This window comes from Dasypus novemcinctus, chromosome 24 (assembly GCF_030445035.2).
Source record: "Dasypus novemcinctus isolate mDasNov1 chromosome 24, mDasNov1.1.hap2, whole genome shotgun sequence".
Taxonomy (NCBI): Eukaryota; Metazoa; Chordata; class Mammalia; order Cingulata; family Dasypodidae; genus Dasypus; species Dasypus novemcinctus.
This window is the reverse complement of record NC_080696.1, coordinates 37561932-37587761: the sequence shown is the minus strand read 5'-3', so window position 1 is coordinate 37587761 and position 25830 is coordinate 37561932. Positions and strand designations below refer to the sequence as shown.

General features: G+C 41.5%; 2 protein-coding genes, 1 long non-coding RNA gene and 1 other non-coding gene across 5 annotated transcripts in view; 1 reads left to right on the top strand and 3 right to left on the bottom strand.

Moving 5' to 3' along the window:
* Positions 1-18748, bottom strand: part of DYNLRB1 (dynein light chain roadblock-type 1) — a 23332-nt gene extending 4584 nt beyond the window's left edge. Inside the window, exons 1-2 of the mRNA XM_004454809.4 lie at positions 18651-18748; positions 9357-9432 (exon numbers count right to left, since the gene is read on the bottom strand). Of these exons, the coding sequence (XP_004454866.1) occupies positions 9357-9432; positions 18651-18653 (79 nt within the window). The 5' untranslated portion in view covers positions 18654-18748. The remainder of the gene's footprint in view (positions 1-9356; positions 9433-18650) is intronic.
* On the bottom strand, positions 4024-4098 carry TRNAG-CCC (transfer RNA glycine (anticodon CCC)). Its single transcript has one exon. It is a non-coding gene; the product is annotated as a tRNA-Gly (tRNA).
* LOC139437499 (uncharacterized) lies at positions 18463-24236 on the top strand. Its single transcript, XR_011647318.1, has 2 exons — positions 18463-19864; positions 21699-24236. It is a non-coding gene; the product is annotated as an uncharacterized lncRNA (long non-coding RNA).
* Positions 23206-25830, bottom strand: part of ITCH (itchy E3 ubiquitin protein ligase) — a 184379-nt gene continuing 181754 nt past the window's right edge. For both annotated transcript variants that reach the window (XM_004454806.4, XM_004454807.5), the window contains exon 25: positions 23206-25830. In XM_004454806.4, the coding sequence (XP_004454863.1) occupies positions 25731-25830 (100 nt within the window). In that variant the 3' untranslated portion in view covers positions 23206-25730.

Sequence of the window (25830 nt, the reverse complement as noted above, 5' to 3'; positions counted from 1 at the left end):
TCTCTTGAGCCACATCTGCTTCCACATCACCACTATTTATGGAGGGCTTGTGAGGGCAAAGGTACAGAACTGAGCACTTGAGGCATATCAGCACCAGACTCCAAAACTACTCTGAGGTTGGCATCATCATCATCTTCATTTACTAAAATCACCACTGTTGTTTACAGAGCAATGGAAGCTCTGAGCGGTAGGGACCTGCCTAACGTCACATGACAGATAAGCAGTGGGGCCAGGATTCAATTTTAGGTCTACTGGCTCCTGCTGGGTTCTTTTCATAGGGCTGTGCTGCCTTGACTGGTTTCTAGCAATAAAAGAAAAGATGATCATTTTTATAACATTGTCAACCTGACCAGGAGGAAAGCTCTTACCAATATGCAAATACTGAAAAGTAGGAAGAAGAAATAAGGTCAGCTTGTGCCAGGAACATAACCATCATTAGTGTTTTGGTCTAGGGCCTTCTCAAGGAGGCTTAGGGCCCAAGTATAAACACACTGTGCAGATATGATCATGTCTCAAACTTAAAGTGTGTCTATGTTTATATAAACCTCTTGTAAGCAGCACTACTACCAGTTTCAAAGAGCCCACTAAGTGGACATCCCACAGAATTAATCATTTCCCTATTTTTGGGTATTTAGGCTGGATTTTTAAACTATTATTATAATTAATTATGCAATGAACACCATTGTGCATCAATCTTTTTCTGTTTTAAGGATAACTGTTTTGAGATGAACCATTAAACATCCCTCTATGGACAGTGTCTGTCATAGAGAAGAGGAATGTAGCTTAATTTGAGCTACCTCAAACCACAATTGGGTCATAGCTGCCTGTGAATTGGCTGTGAAACATCAGCAGAAGGCTCCATCCATGATGTCCCAAGAGCCCACAACTGATATTCACTTGTGAAGAACATGGCACGCATGGCTCTTTGCATATAAGTGGCCAGGTTTGGGGCTCAGGATCTTGCCCACTGACCAGACTGGGTAGGGATCAGCAAAAGCAGTCATCCTCAGGCCTACCCACTGAATGGCAAGAAATTGGCCCAACGTTGTCTTTTTAGGGCACGAGGAACACAAAATTGGGTAGAAGTGGAGAAAATGGTGATGAAGGAAGCAGCTGAGTCATTAGAGAGGCAACTGAAGCTATTGGAATGGGTTGTAGTGGTTACTTGCCTTTATGCGATAAGATGACCAGGTCACCAGTGCTGCTGATGGGTCCTGGATGGCAACAGTGTGCATACCAGGACCCTGTCAGGGTGTGCTGTATGGCTGCACCTCCCTGAGAATGGCAGTATGAATGGTGTGTCCATTATCATCTATCCACAACTGGGGTGATGGTTAATGAACAGGAGCTCTGAAATCTGATGATCTGGGCTTATCTACTTACTTAACTGCCACGTGGATTAGGCCTAAACTAAGCCTCTAGCTTCTCATCTGTAAAGAAAGATAAAATAATACCTGTGTGGGAAGTGGCTGTGGCTCAAGCAACTGAGCTCCTATTTACTATATGGAGGACCTGGGTTCGATCCCTGGGACCTCCTGGTAAAAAAGAAAAAAGATATCCCAAACTTGTGTGGTGTGGAGAGACGAAGGCCTCTGCACAGCAAAGCAACATACCAAAAAGACAATGATGCAACTAGATAAAAAAAAAATCTATGTTTCAAAGTGCTGCTGTGAGGACTGAATATGGCTTAATTCATGTATGGGTGTTTAGCAAAGAGTACACACCTAATATTAGTGTATCAATATCACCTATACAATAAATCCCATTCCCCAGATAAACTGAGGGGATGTCTGTTCCTTAAACCTGAAAGGGTCTTGCTAACATGAGTCCACAAACTGAGGGCCAGGACCGGAGCCTCGATAAAAGCCCTGGGCTGACGGTTCCTGCTGCCTGCCACGGAACTCTCCCCTTAGCTAAACTTTGGATTCCAAGAGTAAGAGACTTAGCAGTCTCAAACCCTGATAAGGTTTTGGTGATCAAACACCTTGACCTTGTGTTACATACCACAAGCCACCTTCTTTCAGGTCCCTCTGCCTGGAACTTTTATTCTCTCCTCTATTCACTCATTGGTTCCCACTGGCCCCTCGGGTCTCTACATTCTGATGGTCCCACCTACCCCCAGATGTGGTCAATACTACTGCCCTCCCTCCATCCCAGCCCCACAGTTTTTCTCCACAGCAGTTACCAGTTTGAAATCACACCTTTATGGAAGTGATCATTATGTCCTTCCCTCACCAGACTAAGCTCTCTGAGGGTCAAGTTTAGGTCTGTTTTGCTCGCCAGTGTCCTTGGAGATGGCAATAAGCATTTACTGCTGATGATAAATGTATGGTCATAAGGGTCTACTTTCAGTAGTTCAAATACTGGTATGAGTTTGATCACATTATACCAAGTAAGAAGGTATATATAAAGGAAATAAGAAACCATTTGTTGGCTCATTCTAAAAATAGAAAATATGGAGGTAGGGATAGGGACCAAAACCAGGGAGAATTTCAAAGCCAAGAGATCAATTCCAGATTCACAGGAGACCTCAAAGATGATCTTATGATTAGGCCACCTAATCCAAGCCACTGCCTTTACAAATGGGGAAAGTGTAGACCACAGAGAAATGAACTGTCACCAACAAGGCATGATGTCTGATGTTGGGCTCAGGACTGGTCAGGCTGTACAGTCAAGGTCCTCCCACCACTCCCAGCAGCTTCAGTCAACATTAAAATATATTAAAAATTTTTTTCTCATTAAACATTTTTTAACAGGTATTAATTAAGTACCATCTATGTGCTATCATTGTTCGAGGTGCTAATAAGAGCCTACCCACTATATAGTAGTGAATACCAGAGACCATCCTCACAGAGCTTACACATTTGAATTTTTATTTTGCCATGTGTGGGTAGCAGCAGGGGATGGCAGGAGGTCTTGAGAGCTATAAATAGAACTTAACACTTTTGGAAAGGTTGTTTAAGTTCACTTTTATTACAAAGAACCATCTGAATTTGGTCAAGACGGAGTTGTCAGAGGCAGGGGCAGATGACTGGTAAGTGTCTGGAAGAGGCTGTCATGGGTTAGAGGCAGGAACAATCATCTGGGATGGGATGGTCAAGGAAAGCTGTCACCTTTACAGGCACATCCATGGAGATATTCCAAAAGATTAAGCCCATGTCCAGGGACTCCCCCAGTTCTCTAGACAGTATAGTCATTCAGCTCTAATTTATCAAGGTTTTTTGAGAATCACTGTGTATATGTGCTGACATTCTAGGCCTCATTTTGGAAAGGCAGAATTCTTAACAGAACCTATTTAAATAGAGCAGAATAAAAGTCACCAAGGGCAACAAAGTGGAGGTGGCATGTCCTTGGTTAGAATGTTGCATTCCAAGTTGTTAGAGGCTTGGCTATCCCAGAGCTAAGCAGAGCATGCTCCCTAGCTCTGTCAGACCCTAACTAAACCATGTGGTCATTGCATTTAAAGGCGCTAAGAGCAGGCCCCCAGCTTGCATCTATCACTGATTATCTGCCCCAAGTGGAGTGGTTGGTCCAGGTGATCTCTTTTGAGGGCTTCTTTCTCCAAGAGTCAAAAGCCTATGCGTAACTCAGACAGTAGCTGTCTTTTTTGACTCGACAGTTGGAGAAAACAGCCCCAGGGGCTGAGGATCCCACCTGAGCTCCCTAAGCATCCATCAGTATTCACAAACTATGTGCCTTCACTTTTGGCATACAATTGCCTCAAGCTTTTTCACAGGGAAAATCTAGCCCCAGTTACTTACCTTTTGGCTACTAATGAGGTTAAGAATATCGAGTGTGGAAAGAGACTGTTTGAATCCCGACTCTGCCACTTACCAGCTGTGTCATCTTGGACACACATTACCTAACCTCTATTCCAGTTTCCTCATCTGTTAAATGTGGATAGTAACACTGCACCTCCTCCAAGAGAAGCTTTTAGAACAGTGCCTGGTGCATGGTAAATGCCATATAAATATTACAATTATTTTTAAGTATGTGTTTATTTGTTGATTTTATTTTATTTTTTGGAGGTACTGGGGATTGAACCCAGGACCACATACATGGGAAGCAGGTGCTCAACCACTGAGCTATATCTGCTCCCCAATGAGAGTTGGGTTTTTTGGTTTGTTTTTAGGCGGTACTGGGGATCAAACCTGGAACCTCACACATGGGAAGTAGGTGCTCAACCATAAGCTGCACCTGCTCCCCTATTTTTTTATTTATTTAAGATTATGGCATTTTAAATAATTTTATTGACATATAAGTTCACAAACCTTATAATACACGTTTTAAGTGTACAATTCAATGTGTTGTTAGTATTCATTGCTTGTTGTGTGTTTTTATTTAGGAGGCACTAGAAACCGAACCTAGGATCTCCCATGTGGGAGGCAGGTGCTCAACTGCGGGAGCCACATCCCCTCCCCTACCTTCCCTATTTATTTATTTTTTTCAGTTTTATTTTATATACAAAGAATTAGCATAGTTTTAGCCAGGAAGATGCTCTGGATAGTCCATTCAAGGAAGATTAGTCCAACCTGATGAAGCCTATATCCTTCGCGTACTGATGGAAACAATGGAGGCACATATTGAGACCGTATTTCCGGATCAGACCATGTCAGTTTGAGCAGACAGGCAAAAACGGGAACCCTGGCTGAATTTTCAGATGGCTCCAGTAGAGCTGCTGGTGACCCATCTTACTCTCAGGGCGCAATGAGGATAAAGGCTTCCTATTTATTTTTAATTTGTATCCCAATCACAGAACTCCTACTCCAGTCTCTTATTGACATTTCACATAGTGACCCCCCAGGCAGGGATGTTTGCCCATTTGAAGTAAGCAAAGGCTGAGAGGTGATGTGGAAGGGATGGTCAGAACCCAGCTTTGGGTTGATTAAATGCTCCATAGGACCTCTGAGCCCTTCGGAAGCTTCAATTTAAAATTATTTAGGGGGAGCAGATGTGGCTCAAGTGGTTGAGCACATGCCTCCCACATGGGAGGTCCCAGTGCCTCCTGGAAAAAACAAAAATAACAAGCAAAACAAACACACACAAAAGAAGTCCAACTTGGGGAGGCTCAGTGGTTGTGAACCAGCTTCCCACATATGAGGTCCCAGATTCCATCCCCAGCCCCCAGTACCTCAGAAAAATAAAATTAGTATTTAGGGATGATTATATTAAAGATCCTTATTACCCCATCTAAGTGTTTTCCCACCCCCATGGTGCCTTGTCCTAGGGGTAGCATTAATATCTACCCCACAGGGCAGACAGGACCAAATGAGAAATCAGACAATGCACATGGCAGGTGTACAATGTCATCACTTTAATCCTGGTCTGGGAGAGCAGATCCTTTCTTGGGCACTGAAGGCTCTGCACAATATAATCTGGGGCATGTTACTTACCCTCTCTGAGCCTCGATTTCCCTTGTCAGTAATATGGGTTGCTGTGAAGACTAATTGCTATGAAGGGCCTAGCTTCCTAAAAGAAGAGCATGTGAGGAGGCCTTGAAAGGTGGGTTACATCTGGATCAGTAGAGAGAGGGTGAGACAGCGTTCCCGGCAGGGTAAGAGCAAGGTAAGAGATGGAATAGAACAAGTCAGTCTCAGAGAAAAGAACGAAGACTACAGCCTGGAAAGGTCTCCCTGGGAGAGATCTGGAGAAGGAAGACTGGCTCCTGAGAGGTTTGCAACTTTTCAATGGATTCTGTTTCCCCACCCTTTTCTAAAAGCTTCCTATCTCATTATGTGGACAAGACCCTCAAGCCTGTCTGATTTGTATACTCAGCTTTGGGACATTTGTGGGGGTTAATATTCTAGTCTGCCATTCACCTGCCCCAGACACTCAAGGGCAGAATGGACAATGGCCAAACGCACGGGCTATAGGGTTAGACTATTTAGGCTCAAACTCCAGCTCTATCACTTACGCCCTGGGTAATCTTGGATAGGTTACTCAAACTCTTCTAAGCTTCTTATTTATAAGATGGAGATATTAAGTTACAACTTCAAATGGCTGTGTGTGTGTTTCATAACACCCATCTCTGGACTCAAGATGACTGGTTCAGCTTCACCATCACATCTGCAACCCAACCACAGTAAGAGAGCAGTAGGTGTAGGGAAATACATGCCCACTCCTTTTCAGGTGAAAACTGGAAGTGGCAAATATAATTTCCTCTTACATGTCATAGGCCAGAAAGTAGCCACCTGGTTATACTTAGTTCCAAGGGAGGACAGGAACACAGCGTTTAGCTGTGCATCTGTAGTAGACACTGTGATAAATTGTTCAGAACCCCACTAAGGACTGAAAGACTTCTCCAGCTGCTGGGAGGGCTGCTAGCTGCTAGCTCTCATAACCTTGGCTCCTTCCTAAGGTTATGCCCCTTCCTGCCTGTAGACAATGACTAGATGAGGAAGGACTATCAATGCCTGGCCTCTTTGTTCCAATGCAGGACAACTGTTATAGTCACAGGGCTGTTGTAAGGACTAAATAAATCATATAAAGTATTTAGAATGGTGCCTGGAAAAGAGTATTACTATTTTCAGTAATGTTGGCTATTATTACAGCAATAATTACAATTCTAAATCTAAAGGCTATGACATTTAACATGCTTGCAAAAATTTTCATTTTTTTCCCTTTGGAATTACTTTCTTAGAGCAGATTCCTCAAAGCAGAATTACTTATGATTTGTCCGTTCAACTAGAATTCACTGACCTGAATCCAGTGCCTGACCCTGTGCCAGAAGGGCACCAAGAAGGGTGAATCAGACAAGGTCCTTGCCTTCTTGGCCTTTAGTGGCCAAGCCTGCTGGTGTCAGCACACTGTCCCCTTTCCAGACTCACTCACACTGGGTTATATTATTTTTGCATAATCTACTCAGGCAGTTTTTTTCCCCTCTCAAGGAGACCCAGCATGTGGCTTTTTAACTTCCTCAACAGTTTCTACACTAAAACTCTGAATTGCACAAAACTCCTCTTCAGGACTAATGACATATTCATTCCAAACCTACCACCAGAGAGGTTTTGAGTCACAGTGGCTCTAAAAAGCCAAAAGCAATCAATTCTTAGACCTAATCGAATGTACCCTTCTTTTATAAAACACATTTTGTTTAACAATAAGTCTAATTTATTGGAGAACTGTCTTTTTGTGGCAATGTATAAAACAGAAGTTCCCATTTTAACTAGGCATTTTTTTTTTTTTTTTTTTTTTGAGGTACTGGTGGCTGGGAACTGAACCCAGGACCTCTTCTGTGGGAAGCTGGTGCTCAACCACTGAGACACATCAGCTTCCCTGAGTTTTGGGCTTATGGACCAGAGTCCTGAAAATACCAACCCTGGGTCTCTCAAAGGGAAAGGCTGGCAGTGGATACAGATCTGCTTTGGGTCTTGAGACTGTGGCTCTCACTGCAGCCTCTCTTGATTAGAATCCACCTCCTGGAGCAGAATTTTCCAAACTTACTTGATCCTAAGAATCTCCTGATCTGACCTTAGGTCAATATATCAGGCTTTCTAGAGTAGCCTGGATAGCAGTATGGTTAAGCAAGCCACATGATTCCAATGTATGAATAAATTTGGGAAATACTGTGGGCTTAGAAGCATGTAGCATATGGGTTTCCCCTACCCCTAAGGGGGATCCTGACCAGGTAAATGAGTTTATGTAACCAAACGCTTCAGAGATCAGAAATGTCACAATAATGACAATAGCAGCACTAACCTTTTTTTTTTAAAAAAATTCATTCCCTTCCCGTTTGCACTCGCTGTCTGCTCTCTTGTCTTTTTTTTTCCCCCCCAAAGATTTATTATTTTCCCCCCTTCCCCTTCTCCCACGCTGCTGTTTTTGCTATCTGTGTTGTCTTCTCATTTTCTATCCTCTAGGATTCACCAGGATTCGATCCTGGAGACTTCTGATGGGGAGAGAGGTTTCCTGTCAATTGTGTCACCTGAGTTCCAGTCTTGTGCCCGTTTGCTACGTGCTCGTCTTCTCCCCAGGAGGCACTGGAAACCAAACCCAGGACTTACCATGTGGGAGAAAAGTGCTCAATCGCCTGAGTCACCTCAGCTCCCTGACCCGTTGGGTCTCTCATTGTCTTTCCTCTTTTTGTCTCCTTGTTGTATCATCCCATTACATCAGCTTGCTGCACCTGCCCAATGAGCCAGCTCACTGTCCTTGCTCGTCACGGAGGTACTAGGAACCAAACCGGGATCTCCCATGTGGTAGGTGGGAGCTCAATAGCTTGAGCCACATCTGCTTCCCAACTAATCTTTACTGAGTGCTTAACTGTGTATTATGTACTGTGCTAAATGTTTTATGTGGTTCATTCTCAGTTATTTTTTTCTTAAGTTACATAGAAATATTCACACTTATAGGCTTAAGTAACTTGCTCAAGGTCGCCTACCTAATCAGGAACAGAATCAGGATCCACACTCAGGAATGCTGGATTCCAGAGTCCTTATTCTTAACTGCTGCCTGAAGTGTAAGGGCCTGGGGCCACAGACCAAAAAACCACTCTCTGGTCCTTATAGAAGAACACAAATTTGTACTCAGACAGACTTGGCTGGGTGGTCTGGACAAATAAATGAAATTTCTAGGCTGTTTTCTCCACTGCAAAATGGATACAACATGGATGTTTTAAGGCAGGGGTTCTTAACCTTTTTTGTTCCAAGGACCCCTCTGCCAGTCAGGTGAAAACCAAGGACCCCTTACTAAGTCCACACTATACTGTGTATTACTTAATAAATATACCACACCTGCACCAACACGTTCCCACAAGAGTGGTTTTTTTTTTTTTAAATTTAAATTCAAGCTCACTGACCCCTTGTTAAGACCCATTTTAAAAGGAATAAATGGAAGAACATGTGGTCTGGCACAGAGTAGGAATGTGATATTAGTTCCCTTCTTCACCAAATCCAGTGCAGTTCAGAAATATTAGTATCTATACTTTCCTGTTGTTAAAATAATCCCCAGAAGAAGGGGTAAATGCTACCGGCACAAAGAAGTTGACTAGAGTATTAGAAATAATGCAAATGGGGATGGCTCATCAATACTGTAATAGCAGTTAAAATTTTTGCTTATGTAAAACATGAAGCAATATTAAAAAAAGTTACTGTGTAAAACATATGCAAAGGAGTAACAACTCTGATTCTGACCATAAGAAAATGCATCTGGACAAGAACTGAAAAAGCCTATAATATTGAAAGGATAATCTGTCTGGGAAGGGGACTGAGTGAATTCTTCCTTTTTTAAAAATTCAGAACTCCATTAATAGTGTGAGAATATTTATATATATATATAAAGCTTTTAATTAGATCACATACTTTAACAGAGTTAGTAAATAGCAAGTGTGACTCTGTTTGGGCTGAGGGAGGACATACCTTCTGTGTTCACCACGATGATTCCCTGTACTCCCTTCTGGCTCTGAAGTCGCTTTAGGGTCTCCTCCACCTCTGCCTGGCAGAAAGAACAAGACCAAGGTTGGGAGGTGCCAGGTGGGCTGCATTAATTCCCTTATACCTCAGGCTGATGAATCACAATGTCTGCCAAGAACAAATTAGCAACACCAGCACAGGCCCCTCCTCAAGCTTCCACAGTCCACTTGAAATGCCCCAGCCCCCCACCAATACCTAAACATCTGTTCACACCTCAAGCATGGGGCTGGGCTCCTTTTGCCTTTTACTCATGAGGCACTAATTATCCTACTTTACCCCACTCCTCAGCTATTTGGAAGCATAATATAAATACCATTCCTATGAATATCTTCATGTCCATGACTCACATATTTTGGTATAGTTGGGGACAGGACTCCAGTGATTTGAAAAAGGTGAAACAGTGGTATTAACAGGAAGGAGGCACTCTGTCATTTCAGCCCAAACAGCATACCTGAAAACTATCCAATGGAAGCAAAATGACCCCATGAGGATAGACTCAGTGACTTTATAAAATGGTGTCTGAGATGCTGAAACAGCCACAGGAAACAGTGCCTCAAGAAGGGGCTCATTAATCCTGATTCTCCAGAAAAGAGTCAGAATAGGATACTCTGGCACAAGAGTAAACAGAGGGGACAATGAGACATTTGTGTCCTTACCCTGCCATACAAAGCCTTCTATATTATTACTCCAACCTCTACGAACTCTCACATTTCCCTCTACTCTCCATCCATATGACCACCATTTCCCTGCCCCACATCATTTTACCGAACAAAGCCTCCTCTTTGCTGAAATCCAACGAATTTTTTTAGACTAAGAATTATCTCCTCCACGAAGCGTCTTTATGTGATCCCCCAACTCAATGGCATTCTTCCTTACTTCTGACTACTCGAACCCTTGGCTGTACTGCTCTGGGGTATAGACTGGGTTCCATGTTCCATTTAGAGCCTCCACAATGGTTCATAGAGTACAGGTTTAATAAACAGCTGCTTAACTGACCCTTTCTGTGGATGGAAACTGGCCTTGAAATGTCCCTGTTCTCAAGAAGGCCCTTTCTAGACCAGACCAGAATCCAATCAAAAGCATCTCAAAGGCTGAGAGTTGGGACTGTTGGAAACAAGAGGCTCCATTCACCAAGAGTGGTTCTTCCACCCCCCGGGGCTGATGATGATGATGAAGGGGAGGGAATCCTAAAGAATGTGTGGAGATGGTACAATGAATTATTTGTTTTCCTAGAGGGCACAAGGCTGACAATCCAGTCACTGCCAACTCCTTCCCAGTGATCTAAGAAAACTCTCAAATACTTGAGGGAAGAACCAATAACTTCCTCCTACAAAATAGCACACAGCCATTTTCCAATATCTGGAATCTGGGAAATAAAACAGAGCTACTTTTGTAGATGTGAGAGCACAACTTAGTGGTCATGCATGCTTGAGATCATAATTCATTCACCTGGGAGTGGGGGTTGGGGTGGTAGGTGCTGCAGTGGTCAACACTATACAGAACTCAGAACTCCAAAGAGCCTGACCTGGTAACCCCTACCAGGAAATTCATCCTAAGCAAATACAAAGAACAAAACAACTCACAGGAATATGATACACCCACTAAAGTGATGATTAGAATATGTTATACTACTGGGAAAGGTATAAGATACGTTAAGTGAAAACAGCAAATGCAAAAATAAAGTACTTGATGACTGCAACCATGTGAAAACAAGAGGGCTATAGAAGATTATGAAGAAAAAAATGCCACATTAAAAGCATGGAATTATAAAGTTTTTATTTTTATTTTTTCAAAACAGCCCTTTTTATTGAATTATATTGTTTTTATTTGAAAACATTTTTAAACTCCCTCTAGGTATCCAAGATGGAGGTCTCTGGTGTAGGGGCCATAGGGCTCTGACATACTTACTCAACATTATAGGAGTTAAGAATAACTCTGATGGGAAACGGACTTTGGCCCAGTGGTTAGGGCGTCTGTCTACCACATGGGAGGTCCGCGGTTCAAGCCCTGGGCCTCCTTGACCCGTGTGGAGCTGGCCATGCGCAGTGCTGATGCGCGCAAGGAGTGCCGTGCTACACAGGGGTGTCCCCCGCGTAGGGGAGCCCCACGCGCAAGGAGTGCACCCATAAGGAGAGCTGCCCAGCACGAAGGAGGGAGCAGCCTGCCGAGGAATGGCACCGCCCACACTTCCCGTGCCGCTGACGACAACAGAAGCGGACGAAAGAAAACAAGACGCAGTAAAAAGACACAGAAAACAGACAACCAGGGGAGGGGAGGGGAATTAATTAAATAAATAAATAAATCTTAAAAAAAAAAAAAAAAAGAATAACTCTGATGCCAATCGTAGTTCAACCAATCTGAAATCAACCCAGGAAGAAAAGCAGAAAGAAAGCTAAAATCAAAGATGTCAAAATCTAGGTCCAAAATATTTCCCAGAAATTGGAAAGTAGGGCTGAAATGAAAAAGATAAAATTTCTTAAACCGGCTATTCACTCAGTAACGATATAAGCACCTTTTATATGCCAAGCATTGATTTGGGCCCAGGGGTGCTGGGCCCAGAACAATGTAACAAAAATCCCTGCCCTTGTGAAGTTGACATGGGGGGAAGGAGAATTTTTATTCTGGTAACATATACAACCTAAAATTTCCCCTTAACCAAATTCAAATATATAATTCAGAGGTGTTAATTACACTCACAATATCATGCTATCACTATCATCCATAAACAAAACTTTTCCAGCACCCCAAAATGAATAGTCAGTCATATAAATTACACTTCACCCAATTAAAAAAAAAACAAAACCTTTTTATTTTGAAATATTTCAAACTTACAAGACAGTTGCAAAAATAATACATAACCCATACACAGAATTCCACCATACCCCCAACTCTCCCTGGTACCCAGACCCAACAATTTTAACATTTTGTCATATCAGTTTCTAACATTTGAGAGTAAGATGCATATATTGTACTTGAACAAAAAACAGAAAGGATATTCACTTATGTAATCATCTTAAGTGCAGTTATTAAGTTCAAAAAAACAATGTCGATACAAAGCTTACACTTTATATTACATTTTTTCTTATATCCCAATAATATCTTTGAGTCTTTATTCCTCCATTCTTAGATCCCATTGAGTAGCATATACTGCATTTAATTATCATTATCTCTGTACTTTCACTTCCTCCTTCCTTCCTTTTCTAAGTGTGGAAAAATATATATCCATTAGTGGGATATATACCTTCCGTGGGATTACTCACAATCACAATGTTGCAATTTTCACACCTCCATCCACTACCAGAATTTTACCTTCATTCCAAACAGAAACCCTACACTCATTAACTTCCCATTGTTGCTGCCTCCCACCTCTGGTAACCTGTACTCTAATTTCTGTGTCTGTGACAGAAAATTCTCAGTGCATTTTCTCTGTGGTTACCATGGAGCTTAAATTTAACATACGACATCCGTAACAATCTCATTTGCCCTGACACCAATTTAACAACTTCAATAACATATATAAACTATGTTCCTAGACCCCTCCATCCCCCAGCCTTCATGTAATTCCTGTCATAAATTACATATTTATACATTGAGTCCCAAACAACTTATTACATTTTATGCATTTGTCTTTTAGATATTTTAAATAGTAAAAATGGAATTACTAGTAAAAAATACAAGAATACTGGTATTTATATTTACCCATGTCATTGTCTTTACTAGACATCTTATTTCTTAATGTGGCACCAGGCAATTGTCTAGTATTTTTCTTTTCAACCTGCAGAACTCCCTTTAGCATTTCTTATAGAACTGGTCTAGAAATGATCAAGTCCCTCAGCTTTTGTTCATCTGGGAATGTCTTAATTCCTCCCTCATTAAAAAATTTTTTTTTTTATTTTTAAAGAAGCTATAGATTACATAAATGTTACATAAAAAAATAGAAGGGATTCCCATATGCCCCACTCCCTCCCCCTCTCCCACATCAACATCATCCCTTATGTGGTACATTTGTTACAATTGATTAACAAATGTTGAAGTATTGCTACTATGGATTACAATTTATAGTTTACACTCTGTCCTGCACAATTTTGTAGGTTATGACAAAATATACAATGGCCTGTATCTGTCATTGCAATGTCACGCAGGACAATTCCAATGTTCCGAAAATGCCCCCATATTACACCTATCCTTCCCTCTCCCATTCCTCAGAACCTCTGGTGGCCACTTACCTTTATATCAATAAGAGTTCTTCCATTGCTAGAATAATAAGTCTATAGTAGACTAACAGTAAGTCTACTCTAGTCCATTGTTCATTCCCCAAACCTGAGGATTCTGGGATGGTGGTGCCCACTCTGCTTTTGAGAGGGAGCTTAGATGCCATGGGCAAATGGATGGAACTATCTTGTTTGCACTTACAAACACTCTCTGTTTCTTGGGATGGCATTGTCCATCATCATCTCCTTATTAGTTGTCCTGAGTGAGTCCAATGAACTGGAGGGTAGGTGTTGAAATTCTGCAAAAATTCAGGGCTCAACTGGCACATGCAAACATCAAAGATTTAAGTCTCTGGGACTCCTCCCTCATTTTGAAAGCCAGTTTTGCCAGATACAGAATTCTTGGTTGGCACTTTTTTGCTTTCAGCACTTTAAGTCCCAACTGCCTTCTTGCCATCATGATTTCTGATGAGAATTCAGTATTATATTGTATTGAGGCTCCCTTGTACCTGACATGTCTCACTTCTCTCTTGTGCTTTCAGAATTGTCTTATTTTTGGCATTTGACAGTTTGATTACAATATACTGTATTATAGTATATGGCATGGATCTATTTGGGTTTGTGTTATTTTGAGTTCATTGAGCACCTTGGATGTGTATAATCATACCTTTGGTTATATTTGAGAAGTTATCAGTTTTTTGTTTTGTTTTTAGTCTTTTTTCTCCTTCTGGGATTCCCACTCTGTATATTGTATCTTTTTTTAAAAAGATTTTTATTTATTTCTCTCCCCTTCCCCCACCCCCCCGCCCCAGTTGTCTGTTCTCTGTGTCCATTTGCTGTGTGTTCTTCTTTGTCCGCTTCAGTTGTTGTCAGCAGCACGGGAATCTGTGTCTCTTTTTGTTGCATCTTCTTGCCGCGTCAGCTCTCAGTGTGTGTGGCACCATTCCTGGGCAGGCTGAACTTTCTTTCGCACTGGGTGGCTCTCTTTACGGGGCGCACTCCTTGCGCGTGGGGCTCCCCTACATGGGGGGCACCCCCACGTGGCACGGCACTCCTTGCGCATCAGCACTGCGCATGGGCCAGCTCCACACGAATCAAGGAGGCCTGGGGTTTGAACCGTGGACCTCCCATGTGGTAGACGGACACCCTATCCATTGGGCTAGGTCCGCTTCCCTGTATTGGTATGTTGATGGTATCCCACAGGTTCCCCAGGTTGTTCATTTTTCTTCATTCTTTCCTTTTCCTGTTCCTCAGGATGATTTCAATTTTCCTATTTTCATGTTCCCTTAATCTTTATTCATTCTGTCAACTTCAATCTGCTGTTGAATCCCTCTAAGGAATTTTTAATTTCTGTGACTGTGGTCTTTAGCTCTACTGGGTTCCTTTTCATAATTTCGATCTCTAGTTGGATATTCTTTTTGTGTTCTATTGTTTTCTGATTTCATTTAGTTCTTTTTCCTTGTTTTCTTTAGCTCTTTGAGTATAGTCAGAACCACTGTTTAAAGTCTTTGAGTATGACCCAGGTCTGATATCCTTCTCAATGATAGTTTCTAAGGCTTTATTTGCCTAGGCCATCACTTCCTCTTTCTTTGTATGTTTTGTAATCTTTTGTTGAAACCTGCACATTTTGATATTATAGTGTATTATCACTGAAAGATGTTCCCATCTTTTTTTTGCATTCATGTTAGTGTCTATGCAGAATATATTGCTAATTAGTAGTACTTATGGCATGCATATTTGACATTTTGGTAGAAACTGTGAAACTGCCCTTTAGAACGATGGTCTGAAAATTATCCATAATTCTCATCCAGTTTTATTCCATCACACTATTTTCATCTATGTTCTCCTTCCTCTTTGTTCATGTGTGCCTATTTTTCAAAATGTATGTAATGATTTCTCCTTTTTGTTTGTTTTAATGTCTCAAAGGTATTTAACCTTGTTACTACCTAATCTTCATGATGGATGGCTTTTAGTAACTCTGTAATAGTCTGTGAAATAATACCATAATTTTCCAAACTATTTCCCTGGTGTACATTTGGATTGATTCCAGCACATCATTAGCACAGATAATGCTGTGATATTTGGCTCTCTGTATATAGTTTTTCTTCCTTTCCTTCCTCTCCATCCTCCCCTCCCTTCCTTCTTTCCTTTCTCCCTCCTCCTATGGGTTTCATTCTTGCAGGTACTATTAGTATTGTTTTACCCATTTACCTATTGGAGAGTGCTATTTTTCTTAACTCATTTTGTATGATATTTTTGAAATTACTCTTTTGTCTGTTATATTTGAGGCAAGCATTTTTCTCTCCTATTTTCTTTGTGTATATACAGAAATTTTTAAACGTTTTACGGTTGTAGTCAAGTTAATCACAGTTCTTTTGTGAATCATTTGCTTCAGATGGTTATCCCTCCTATGCTAAGCCGATAAGTAATTATTGAGCTTTATTACTACTTATTTTTCCATCTGTTGGCACCATGCACCTGGGAACTAGAGAACCCAGGAAACTGCTCTCCTTCCCTGATGCAGACACCAGTGTTAATAGTACTAAAGACCCAGAATACTTCTGGGAGCAGAAGAGGAAGTTGGAGATCTGAGCTGGCCCTGAAGGGCTGCATATCCAGACCTAGATATTTGTTACCATTTGGCTACTAGAAAGGGATGACAAGCTTTGAGTCAGAGTTGGCCTGACTTGGCTGCCTGACTGCTTGTGGCTTTTTAACAAAATTTCTTCTTTCTTGGCTTCTTTTGGCTGAGTTTGAGGTCTTTTAGTCAGTTTTCCTAGGACCCTGAATTTCCTGGAGACTCCTCCAGGCCTCATAGCCCTCACTCATGCAAGCCTAGCCCAGGTTGGAGAAGCTTTCTCAGGTCTTGCAGAGAAAAAAATGTTTAAATTTTTGATTGCTATAAAAAGCCTCATAAAATTAAGTGAAAAAAAAAATATTGGGGAGGAGAGGTGGTTCCGGATCAAGATGGCAGAGTGAGATACTTCAAGGCTCCATTCCCCTATAGAAACTGAATAATGACTAAGAACTGGCAGAAACATCTTTCTAAAAGCTGCATAAAACAGTCAAGGCTTGCTTTAACAGGACAAGTGGCTGAATCAAGAAAAAGACAGCTTAAAAGAGGAATGATCTTGTACCCTGGCCGGCCTCTTCCCATGCCCTCATTGGCTCTGTGTGGAGCTCTGGTCCTAATTCCTGAGGGAACAGAATAACCTTCCTGCACTGGGAGCACTGGGAGCCCAATCCGTTTGGTCATGGCGTGAGGTAATCACTCAGAACTTGCCCTATCTGTAGAAAAGGGCTCACCAGGTTTTCCTACAGAATGTTATTGAGAGAGCAGTCAAGCTATGCTGCCTGGAGCAAGGGATTGTTGGCCATATAACATACATTATAATGTCCAGGACTGTGAGGAAACCAATGAGGAAGAGGGGACCTTTGGGCCTGTATAAACAAAAATCCTGGGGCCACACATGTCTGCAACAAAAGACACGCATAGACAGGAAATGGGAGGCCCCTATCCTTTGGTCTGGATTATTGTGTGGATAAGCCCTGAAGAAGAGCACTTGCGTAATCAATCTTCAAAGACAAGAAAAGGTGTTTTTCTGTCTTCCTTTTTTTTTTCTTTCTTTAACTCCTGGCATTCAAGGAAAGCTCTTTAACACTAGCTGGTTACAAGCTCAGGGACAGCTCAGAGTCTAACTGGTACTGTTTGAATGTGTTAAAATGTACATGTAAACATGCAAGGCTTTCATGATTTTATGCACCCAATACTGCAGCACGGGGTGTGGATTGTAAACTACCATTTGTATAAGAAAAAACAGGGGGTATGTCCATGCTTGCATAGACATACAAGAAACTAAGAATGGTTGCTTCTGAAGAAGGAAACTAAGGCTGGCGGTCAAGATTGGGAGATTGATTTTTCACTTAAAGGTCCCTTTATAGTTTTTAATTTTTTTTTACTGTGGGCAAGTATTACTTGTAAAATTTTTAAAAATTTAATTTAAAAAATTAGTTTAAAAAGTGCTATGAAAAATGAAATCACATGTACCTGAAGCATTATTAGTTTTACAAATGATGTACTTTGTACTGCGATAAAAAAAGAGCCCACAATTGTATATTCAATAGGAGCTAAACTATATAAAGTAAAAAGAGAAGGGAAAAAGACTAAGTAATATGTCTAATGGCAAGTAGGTGCCTCTAGGTGGTGGAGCAGTTTTTCCTTTTCTTATAAAAGTTTTATATTTTCAAAGAAAATTTTTGGTTTAACATTCAAAAGGTCTCTCAATTTGTTTGACAACAAGCTCTAAGGATTAAAATAAAAAATCTGTAAAGGAATAGTAGAATGCCCACAGTTCCAATTCGAGAGGCAGAAAGAAGGCATTTGGATCCCAAGGGTGAGCCCCGCCCGTTTCTGGCTCCTGCACCAAGTCCCCGCGCCTCGAAAAGACAAACGGAGAGAAAGGAGGTTTGATGTGTGGTTTAGAGCAGGGAATTAAAAGTCAAGTTTCTTGGGTGTAGAGCCACTTCCACCATTTCCTAAGACAAGGCACTTACAATCGGGGAGCTTCAGTCAAATTATGTAAAACGGGGATAATGGTCGTACTTACCTCATAGGCCTGTGGTCAGACTCAAACACAAGGTAAGTACAGCGCTTAGCAGAGTCTGACATATATTAAGCTTGCACGGAACCTTATTATTATTGTTTTTATGGCACAAGGCCCAGGACGCCGAGATTCCGGGGCCCGGAAGCCGGCCTCCCCCTCTGTCGGCTCCTCGCCGACGCCCAAGCTCCTACTTCCGGTCCAGAGGCAGGGATCGGGAAGTTCGGCCCCGGTCTCCTCAGCTCGGGTGCCCCGGACCGAAGGCCCGCGCCGCCAGGGTTCCGCCATCTAGTCAGCCCGGCCCAGCCCCACGGCTTCCCCTCCCGGCGCTCTGAGACCCCCGGAGGATGGGACGATGGGCGCAGAGTGGTGGGCCGCCACGTTTGGCTAGCTTGCGACTTCAGCCCACACAACCCGCAGGTACTTACCATCTCGGACCCAGACGAAAGCTGCGCGTTGTGGTATCTCACCCCAGTCCCCGAGCTTTCCGCGCCGGCGCATAGCTGCCTGTCAGAATGGACGGCTCCGACAGCCTATCAGGAGTCAGCGTGGTAGGGAGGCGGATCTTAGCCTGCTCCCCCAGCTCCAATAGCTCTTGGAGAGTGTGCCCTCCGCCGTCCAAAGAGGTAAAAGCAAAGGAGCGCTTTAATGTGGAAAATTCCCAACTCAAGCTGTACAGAAAAAATGCTGGTGAAGGCTGGCGGGCGAGTAGGGAGGCGAAGAGAGGGGGTGCTGTGACCCCCTCTGCGCCCAGATCGAACAGATGCACGATGCTAAAATGCACCGAAGACAAACGGGAAAGCTCGGGGTTGTGGCTAGAGTCTGGGGTCTCTGGGAGCCTCAGAGCCTCAAGCAGCTCTGAGACAGTCGTCCGGGACAGCCTGGGAGCCAGCCCCACCCCTGTGTTACCGTGGAGAAGCATTTCACATCCCTGTGCCCTCTACAGTTTTCTTACCTTTGACGGGTGGAGCGGGGTACGACGGACTTCTTCCCAGAACCCAACGTCTCGTTTTCCGCTCTTTAACCTTCCACTCCCACAGAGCACAGAAACTGTTTCTTCTATCAGGAAATACCTTCTGTTAAAATACACTGCCATTTAGTGAACCTTATGCCTCGTTACTATATCGCATTATCCCGGTACTCTCAGCACGTGTCGGCATTCCCACTTTACAGATGTTGACTCTTTGAGGTACTGGAGTTTACTAAATTCAACATAAATTATCTGACTCCAAGGCTTTATTACAGGGGTGTCTGCATATTAAGAAGATCGGATGATGTTACGGTGAAGAAACCTAGCAGACACTAACCTTAACCAGAGGATGAGGTTAACATCATTGGCAACGGGACATGCCTTGTGGCCCCTAGCATGATGCACTGAGAAGGGCACATTCAATATTATACTGCACAAAAACTCATGACCTTAACCCTAAGAACACCTAAAACCCAAATTGGGGACATTCTGCAAGGTAACTAACCAGTATTCTTTAAAAATGTCAAGATCATGGAAGAGACAAGGAACAAATGAAGGACTGTCAAACTGGAGACTAAGGAGATGTAACAGTTAAATGTAGTGTGAGATCCTGGATCTTGTCCTGGAAAAGAAAAAGGGTACTGGTGGCAAAACTGGTGAAATCTGAATAAGGTCAGTAGTTTAGTTTTATTTTACTGTTAATTTATTAGTTTTGATAATTGTATCATGGTTTGTGGGATGTTGGCACTAGGGAAACTGAATGAGGAATGTGCAGAAGATCTCTACTATCTTTGCAACAGCTCCATAAGCCTAAATTATTTCAAAATAAGTTTTTAAAAAAGGATTGGCTTCAAAGGAATGATTTTTGAGTGCTAGAAACATTAGGAAAGCATTTAGCAAAGAGAAGTGCTGCAGTGACTGGACGCCAAAACATCCTGGAAGATAGGCACGTGAGGAATCATCTTACATATGGACAACCAGACTGACAGAGGTGAAAGGATTTAATAAGATCACAATCCCAGACAGAAACAAAAAACAGAATGGCCTACTAATAGTTCAGTATAACAGGAGCCAGAATGACGGTGAAGGAGCTGGAGATAAGTTCTCTAGTCTCAGAAAAGGCCTTGAGTGGCAGGTGCAGGAGTGTAGTCTGTGGTGATGGAGGAATAGTAAGATTTTAAGCAAGGGAGAGACACTGAGACTGAGGTTCTCTAGAAATCATTCCAAGGCAGCACCTAGGCTGGACTGGAGAATTGGAAGCTGCTATAGTTAACCATGTTAGGGATGAGAGCTATGGCTGTGGCAATGAGGGCAGCTCTGAGGGAAGAGATTCAAAAGAAATTTTGGAGACCAGTTAGATGAGACGCTGAAGACTCTCAGGGTTGTGATTTGTGAGCAGCAATGCAGCAAAACGATTAAACACACAGGTTTTGGAGTCAGTCCTGAATTCCAATTTGCACACTTGTCACTTAATAGATGTGGAAATGTCAGCAAGTTAATTTCTCATCTGTAAAAGTCATTCCTTTCTGAGAGTGGCTGGGAGGTCTAAAGGACAGTAAATGTAGCATATCTAGCAGTGTTTGGCACAGAGTGAGTAATAAAAGTTGGCAGCTGTCCTGGGATAAAGTAAATAGAGTGTGGTATTGCTTGTTAGGATGGGGAAGATGAATAGTGGAGTAGGTCTGAGATTAGAAATGAGGAAAAATAACAGCATGGCTGTTTTCAGTGAGCTGTAGGTATGACTACAAATTCTTAAGGCCCTTCTCTGAGGGGTGCTTTAAGTAAATCCTATTTCCCACACTTTTTGCTCAGCAGGAACATGCTCTAAGGAGCCACCATTGTACTTCTGGGGTCTGTGCTGAAGACCCTTCTCTTGTCAAACAGGAAGATTAAGATTCCCCTGAATTCCTCCCCACCTCCAAATATACTGGCCACAAAGGAGTCCTTGTTCACACACACACACACACACACACACACACACACACACACACACAAAACTGACAACTGAAATGGCTGGGAGTGGCAGCAGTTTCTGCTCTGGAGTTAAACAAGATGAGACACTCTTCCTAAAAAAAGTTCAGAGAACAGCAGTCAGCTAGCTACAGCTGGGTCCCAGGTTGATGTTTTGTGTACCATTAGGACTGAAGAGCCAAATGGTCAGTAAGAAAAGCTACTTATTTTCCCATGGAAGATTTCCTCACACTGAGAGGGCATGTCTTTCTCCCTTTTTTGAGCCAAAAAGCAGCAGTTAGAGCTTTCTAGCTGTTTGTATGGGACAGATTAAACAGAATAAGGTCTACTCTGCAGGACCTGGGAGGGGCCTGAAGTTTCTGTCCTCCAGTCACTGTTAAATCAGCATATATTTTAAAAAAAATTCTACTTTCTTTAGTCTCTCTACCAGTTCGGTTTTGTTTAAAAGACTTATTTATTTCCCCCCCTTCCCCTCCTCCTGCCCTCCTGTTTTTGCTGTCTGTGTTGTCTTCTCTTCTCATTTTCTCTCCTCTAGGATCCACTGGGATTCAATCCTGGAGACCTCTGATGGGGAGAGAGGTTCCTGGTCAATTGTGCCACTTCAGTTCCTGGTTTCTGCTGTGCTTCACCTTCACCCTCCCCTTGTCTCTCTTTTGATGAGTCATCATCTTGCTGCATTACTCACTAGCACAGGGCACTGGCTCATCACACAGGCACTCGCGTGGGCACTGACTTGTTGCGTGGACATGCTCTCTCCTTTTTCACCAGGAGGCCCCAGGTATCAAACCCAGGCCCTCCCATATGGTAGGTGGAAGCTCTATCACTTGAGCCACACCTACTTCCCCAGTTTGGTTTTTAAATGGGAGTATGAAAATCTGGTTTCCTTAATGAGAAAATGATGTTAAAGCTGGCAAGCAGGCTACCTTGTTGAGAATGGTTAGTTTTGGTAGCTAGCTAATGGTTACTCAGGATCCATGGCTATGGTACTGTCTTGAAACACCTTCAATTATTTCAGATAAACAATTCAGATGGAGGCCCTAATGTTTGTCAGTGCCCCTGCATATGTCTTCATTTTGGTTTTCATCAATACAGAAGCCAAATCTAATCTCCCTTGAGGTCTTTCTAGTTATTTTTCTATCCACTTTACAATACAGGCTGTATCCTGCCCATTTACAAAAGCAGAGGCAGGAATCTATAGGACTCTGGTCATGTAGAAGGCTTCGCTGCAGGTGAGAAACACCTTCTTACCCAAGACTAAGAAAAAAGTGTGCAAATGAAGAACCAAAAAAGTTTAATTATAAACATAATCTTACATCTTTTAAGGAAATGCAAATGAGGGAGCCCTTTTAAGTACCTTTATAAAAGCACTTGACTCCCTGTAATATTTGTTGAGTTACCTGAGGATTAGAAATTACAGTTCAAGGAAACAAAGGAACTCCAATTTAGTATTATACAATCCAGTGCTATCATTCCTTGTTTAGTTAATGAAAGCATATATACAAACAGTTTTGCAAATAACTCTAAAGAAAAACAAAAAAAGGGAGGGGGCTGGAGATACCAAAAATTACTAAATAGAAGTGTTTAACCATAAAGGTGTTTAGAAGGAAGGAGGGATCTAAGTATCGAGAAGTTTAATTCCTGTGTTCACACAAATACCCATGAGTCACCTCTAATAGCAGTTCAGATTGCTAACCAGATAAGTAAAAGAATGGGCTTGACTGAAATAGTTCAGTTAGCATGAGACCTTTGTGGGCATTTGGGTCATGCCTCACTAAAATTTCTGGTAAATCTACATTGATATATCAATCTCTTAGTGAAAAATTAATATCTGAATTTTAATTAGCTATTTTAAGTCATATAAAATTGGAGTCTTCTGCAGTTTGACAGAAGATCATAAATGAAAGAACAGGAATTCATTATTATGGGTACTGGATCAGTTTTAAACCATTCCATGTGATCAAACAAGTGAGGGCCTTCCCCACTGACCCAGGCTGTGGAATGCTGCCTTCCCCAACCCCCAAAGGAGCAGAAGAATAAGGCAATTTCTCATTTTACTTTGTTTTTATTTCAATGTAACATGCAGTAAAAAAAAGCAAAACAAAAAAACAGGATTTATTAGCATTTACAATGCTTACAAAGAAAAAAAGGACTCTAAAAGCAATTTAGTTCAGATTTAAGAAATCGCTCTATTTCCATATGTTCAATTTGGACCAAAATTTAAGTTAGCATTTGGTAGATATTTATGTCTGCTATCTATCTGTAGTAATTTTATATAACCTCTGATTCTTGGGATATCCAGCCCCCATTTATCTAACGTAGCAAGGAAGACATTTACAGGTGACCACTTAAATTAAAGGAAGAAATGGAGTAAGGGAAATCCCAGGCTGCAAAAATATATACAAGCATTTGCCTTTTCCAGAACTAAACGTTTCTTCCATAAAAATATTAAATAGCCAAGCCCTATAGAACTAGAGCCAGGGCTACTTCAAATATAACTATTCTGTATTTTAAAAATATAGGGCAGAAAGCCTTTTGGGTGATATTTATATATTTTCACACAATATTTCTAGGTCCCTAAATGAATAATGAAGCATTATGTAGAACAAAAAACAAAAGTCTATTTTCTTACATCATCTCTTAATTTAACGTCATAAATCTCTTGTAACTATTGTTGGTAACTACATTTCAGTGTGAGAATCCACCTCAATAGGGCGTCTTTATAGAAGGCTTAATCTTCATAACCATATATTACCGAAGTTTAGACTTGCATAATGAATGGGTAGTTGGCAGACATTCACTCTGTAGGACAAAGCAATAGCATTTTTTCCCTCCCTACCAGCAAAAAGGCAGAGTCTCTATTTACAAACAACTAGAACTTTTGGAGATCATACTACATTTTGTGGAGTAAGTGGAGTAAAAAATTAAATACAGGGTTGGGGAGAGCCTATCTAGATGATTCACCTTTTTCACTTTCACTCATGTTAAGTCTCTGCTTTATAATGGCAGTGTCTTAAGACAAGTTAAAAAAAGTTTTTCTTGTTGTTCCAGGAATTAAATAGGGGCAAAAAAACCCCAGAAAACAAAACAAACTTTCTTTTCATATGGAAAAAGGGTTTGTTACTCTCTGCTTAATCTTTGCTCAATGTAAGTTGTGCACATTAAGCTCCTGAAACCTGCCAATGTCCCTGTTTTGTAAGTTATGTCCCCAGGTTCAGCTATGAACCCTGGCTTATGCTTCATCCTACTGCCCATAGGGTCAAATCTATAACAGCAGCCATCCTGACCAAGTCTAAGCTAGGCCAAGTTAAAAGAAATTAACTACAGGGAAGTTCAAAGTGCATTAATCAGTTACTAAAGGAGCAGTCTAAAATAGTAGTGAGAAAAAAAGAAAACCTGTTAAATTTTCAAGAAAGAAAAGAACACTGCAGATAAAGGATATTAATCCAATTCAGAACAACGTAAAGAATGGAAATGACTACTCAAACATGTGTCAGAGAAATGATAAATCTGAAGATTTTGAAATCACACACAATTTTTGTGGTTACTAGACGATATCTTCCTTCATTTTATCCAGTACCACAGGTCTCCCTTCTAAATGAAAATATAATTTCAGAGGATGTTTCACTGACTCAGTATGTACTAGAAAATACTCAGGTTACAACCTGAATTCCTTGGCAATAATTAAATATAACTGAAGTTGTTGGAGTATGATAAAATTATAAAGATGTCTATTCCCATACAAAAATCTTCAATGATGACCTCAGATGAAATCAGCTAAATTAATTCCAATTCTGGGTTAACTTTTATAAACAGTCAAGGAACCAGTGTTAATTATGTTTGTAAAGTTTAGTATTTGCCCGCAATTAAAATATCAAAATTTCCAAATGAGGAGATGAATGAAGTCATTTGTAGGCTGGGACCAATTTCTCCCTGAATTCAGACTGACAAAACTACTTTGTACAGAGATGCAAGAGTCCCACATCACTTCCAGGGATAACATCAAAATGATATGATGCATGGATTCATGCTCCAGAGAAGAAAAACAACAGTCAGGCCAAGGCTGAAGTGAGAGGAAGAGCACAAGCCAGAAGTTTGCCCGTGGTCCCCAGAAACTGGGCTAAGCTTGCACTTTTAACAAATACCTCTTACCAAGAGGCTCAATATAAAGATCTTGCATATTGCAGTTACCAAGGGACTTCCCTGCATAGCTGCAGAATCTCTAAAAGAAATCAACCTATTCCCAAGTGAGATGTTTGACACACATAAACAAAATTGTTGTTAAGGAAATAATCTAGTGGGATAAGACAAGGCAGATTTCATTGATGTATTAAATCTCAAGTTAAGTAAGGTTTTAACTAGTCATTTATAGATCTGATTTCTGGAAATGTTCAGTTGAAATCCAGAATCACTGTGAGATAAATCTCAATGATAACATTAATTTCACTCACACACAGATAACTCTCTAAACAGTCACAGTCCAATTTACAAGATGTGCAACAGGCAGAGAAGGAAAAGGACAAACACTGCAAAAGAGTTCTTGTCCTTCAGTGATGCAAATTCTCAGAAGTTACTCTAGTCCAAATCCTTCTGTTTCTTCAATGGCAAACAACAGCTTTTCCTTTAGTTGCTCATAGCTCTTGTAGGGTGGCAAGTCCAGGCGGTTAAAA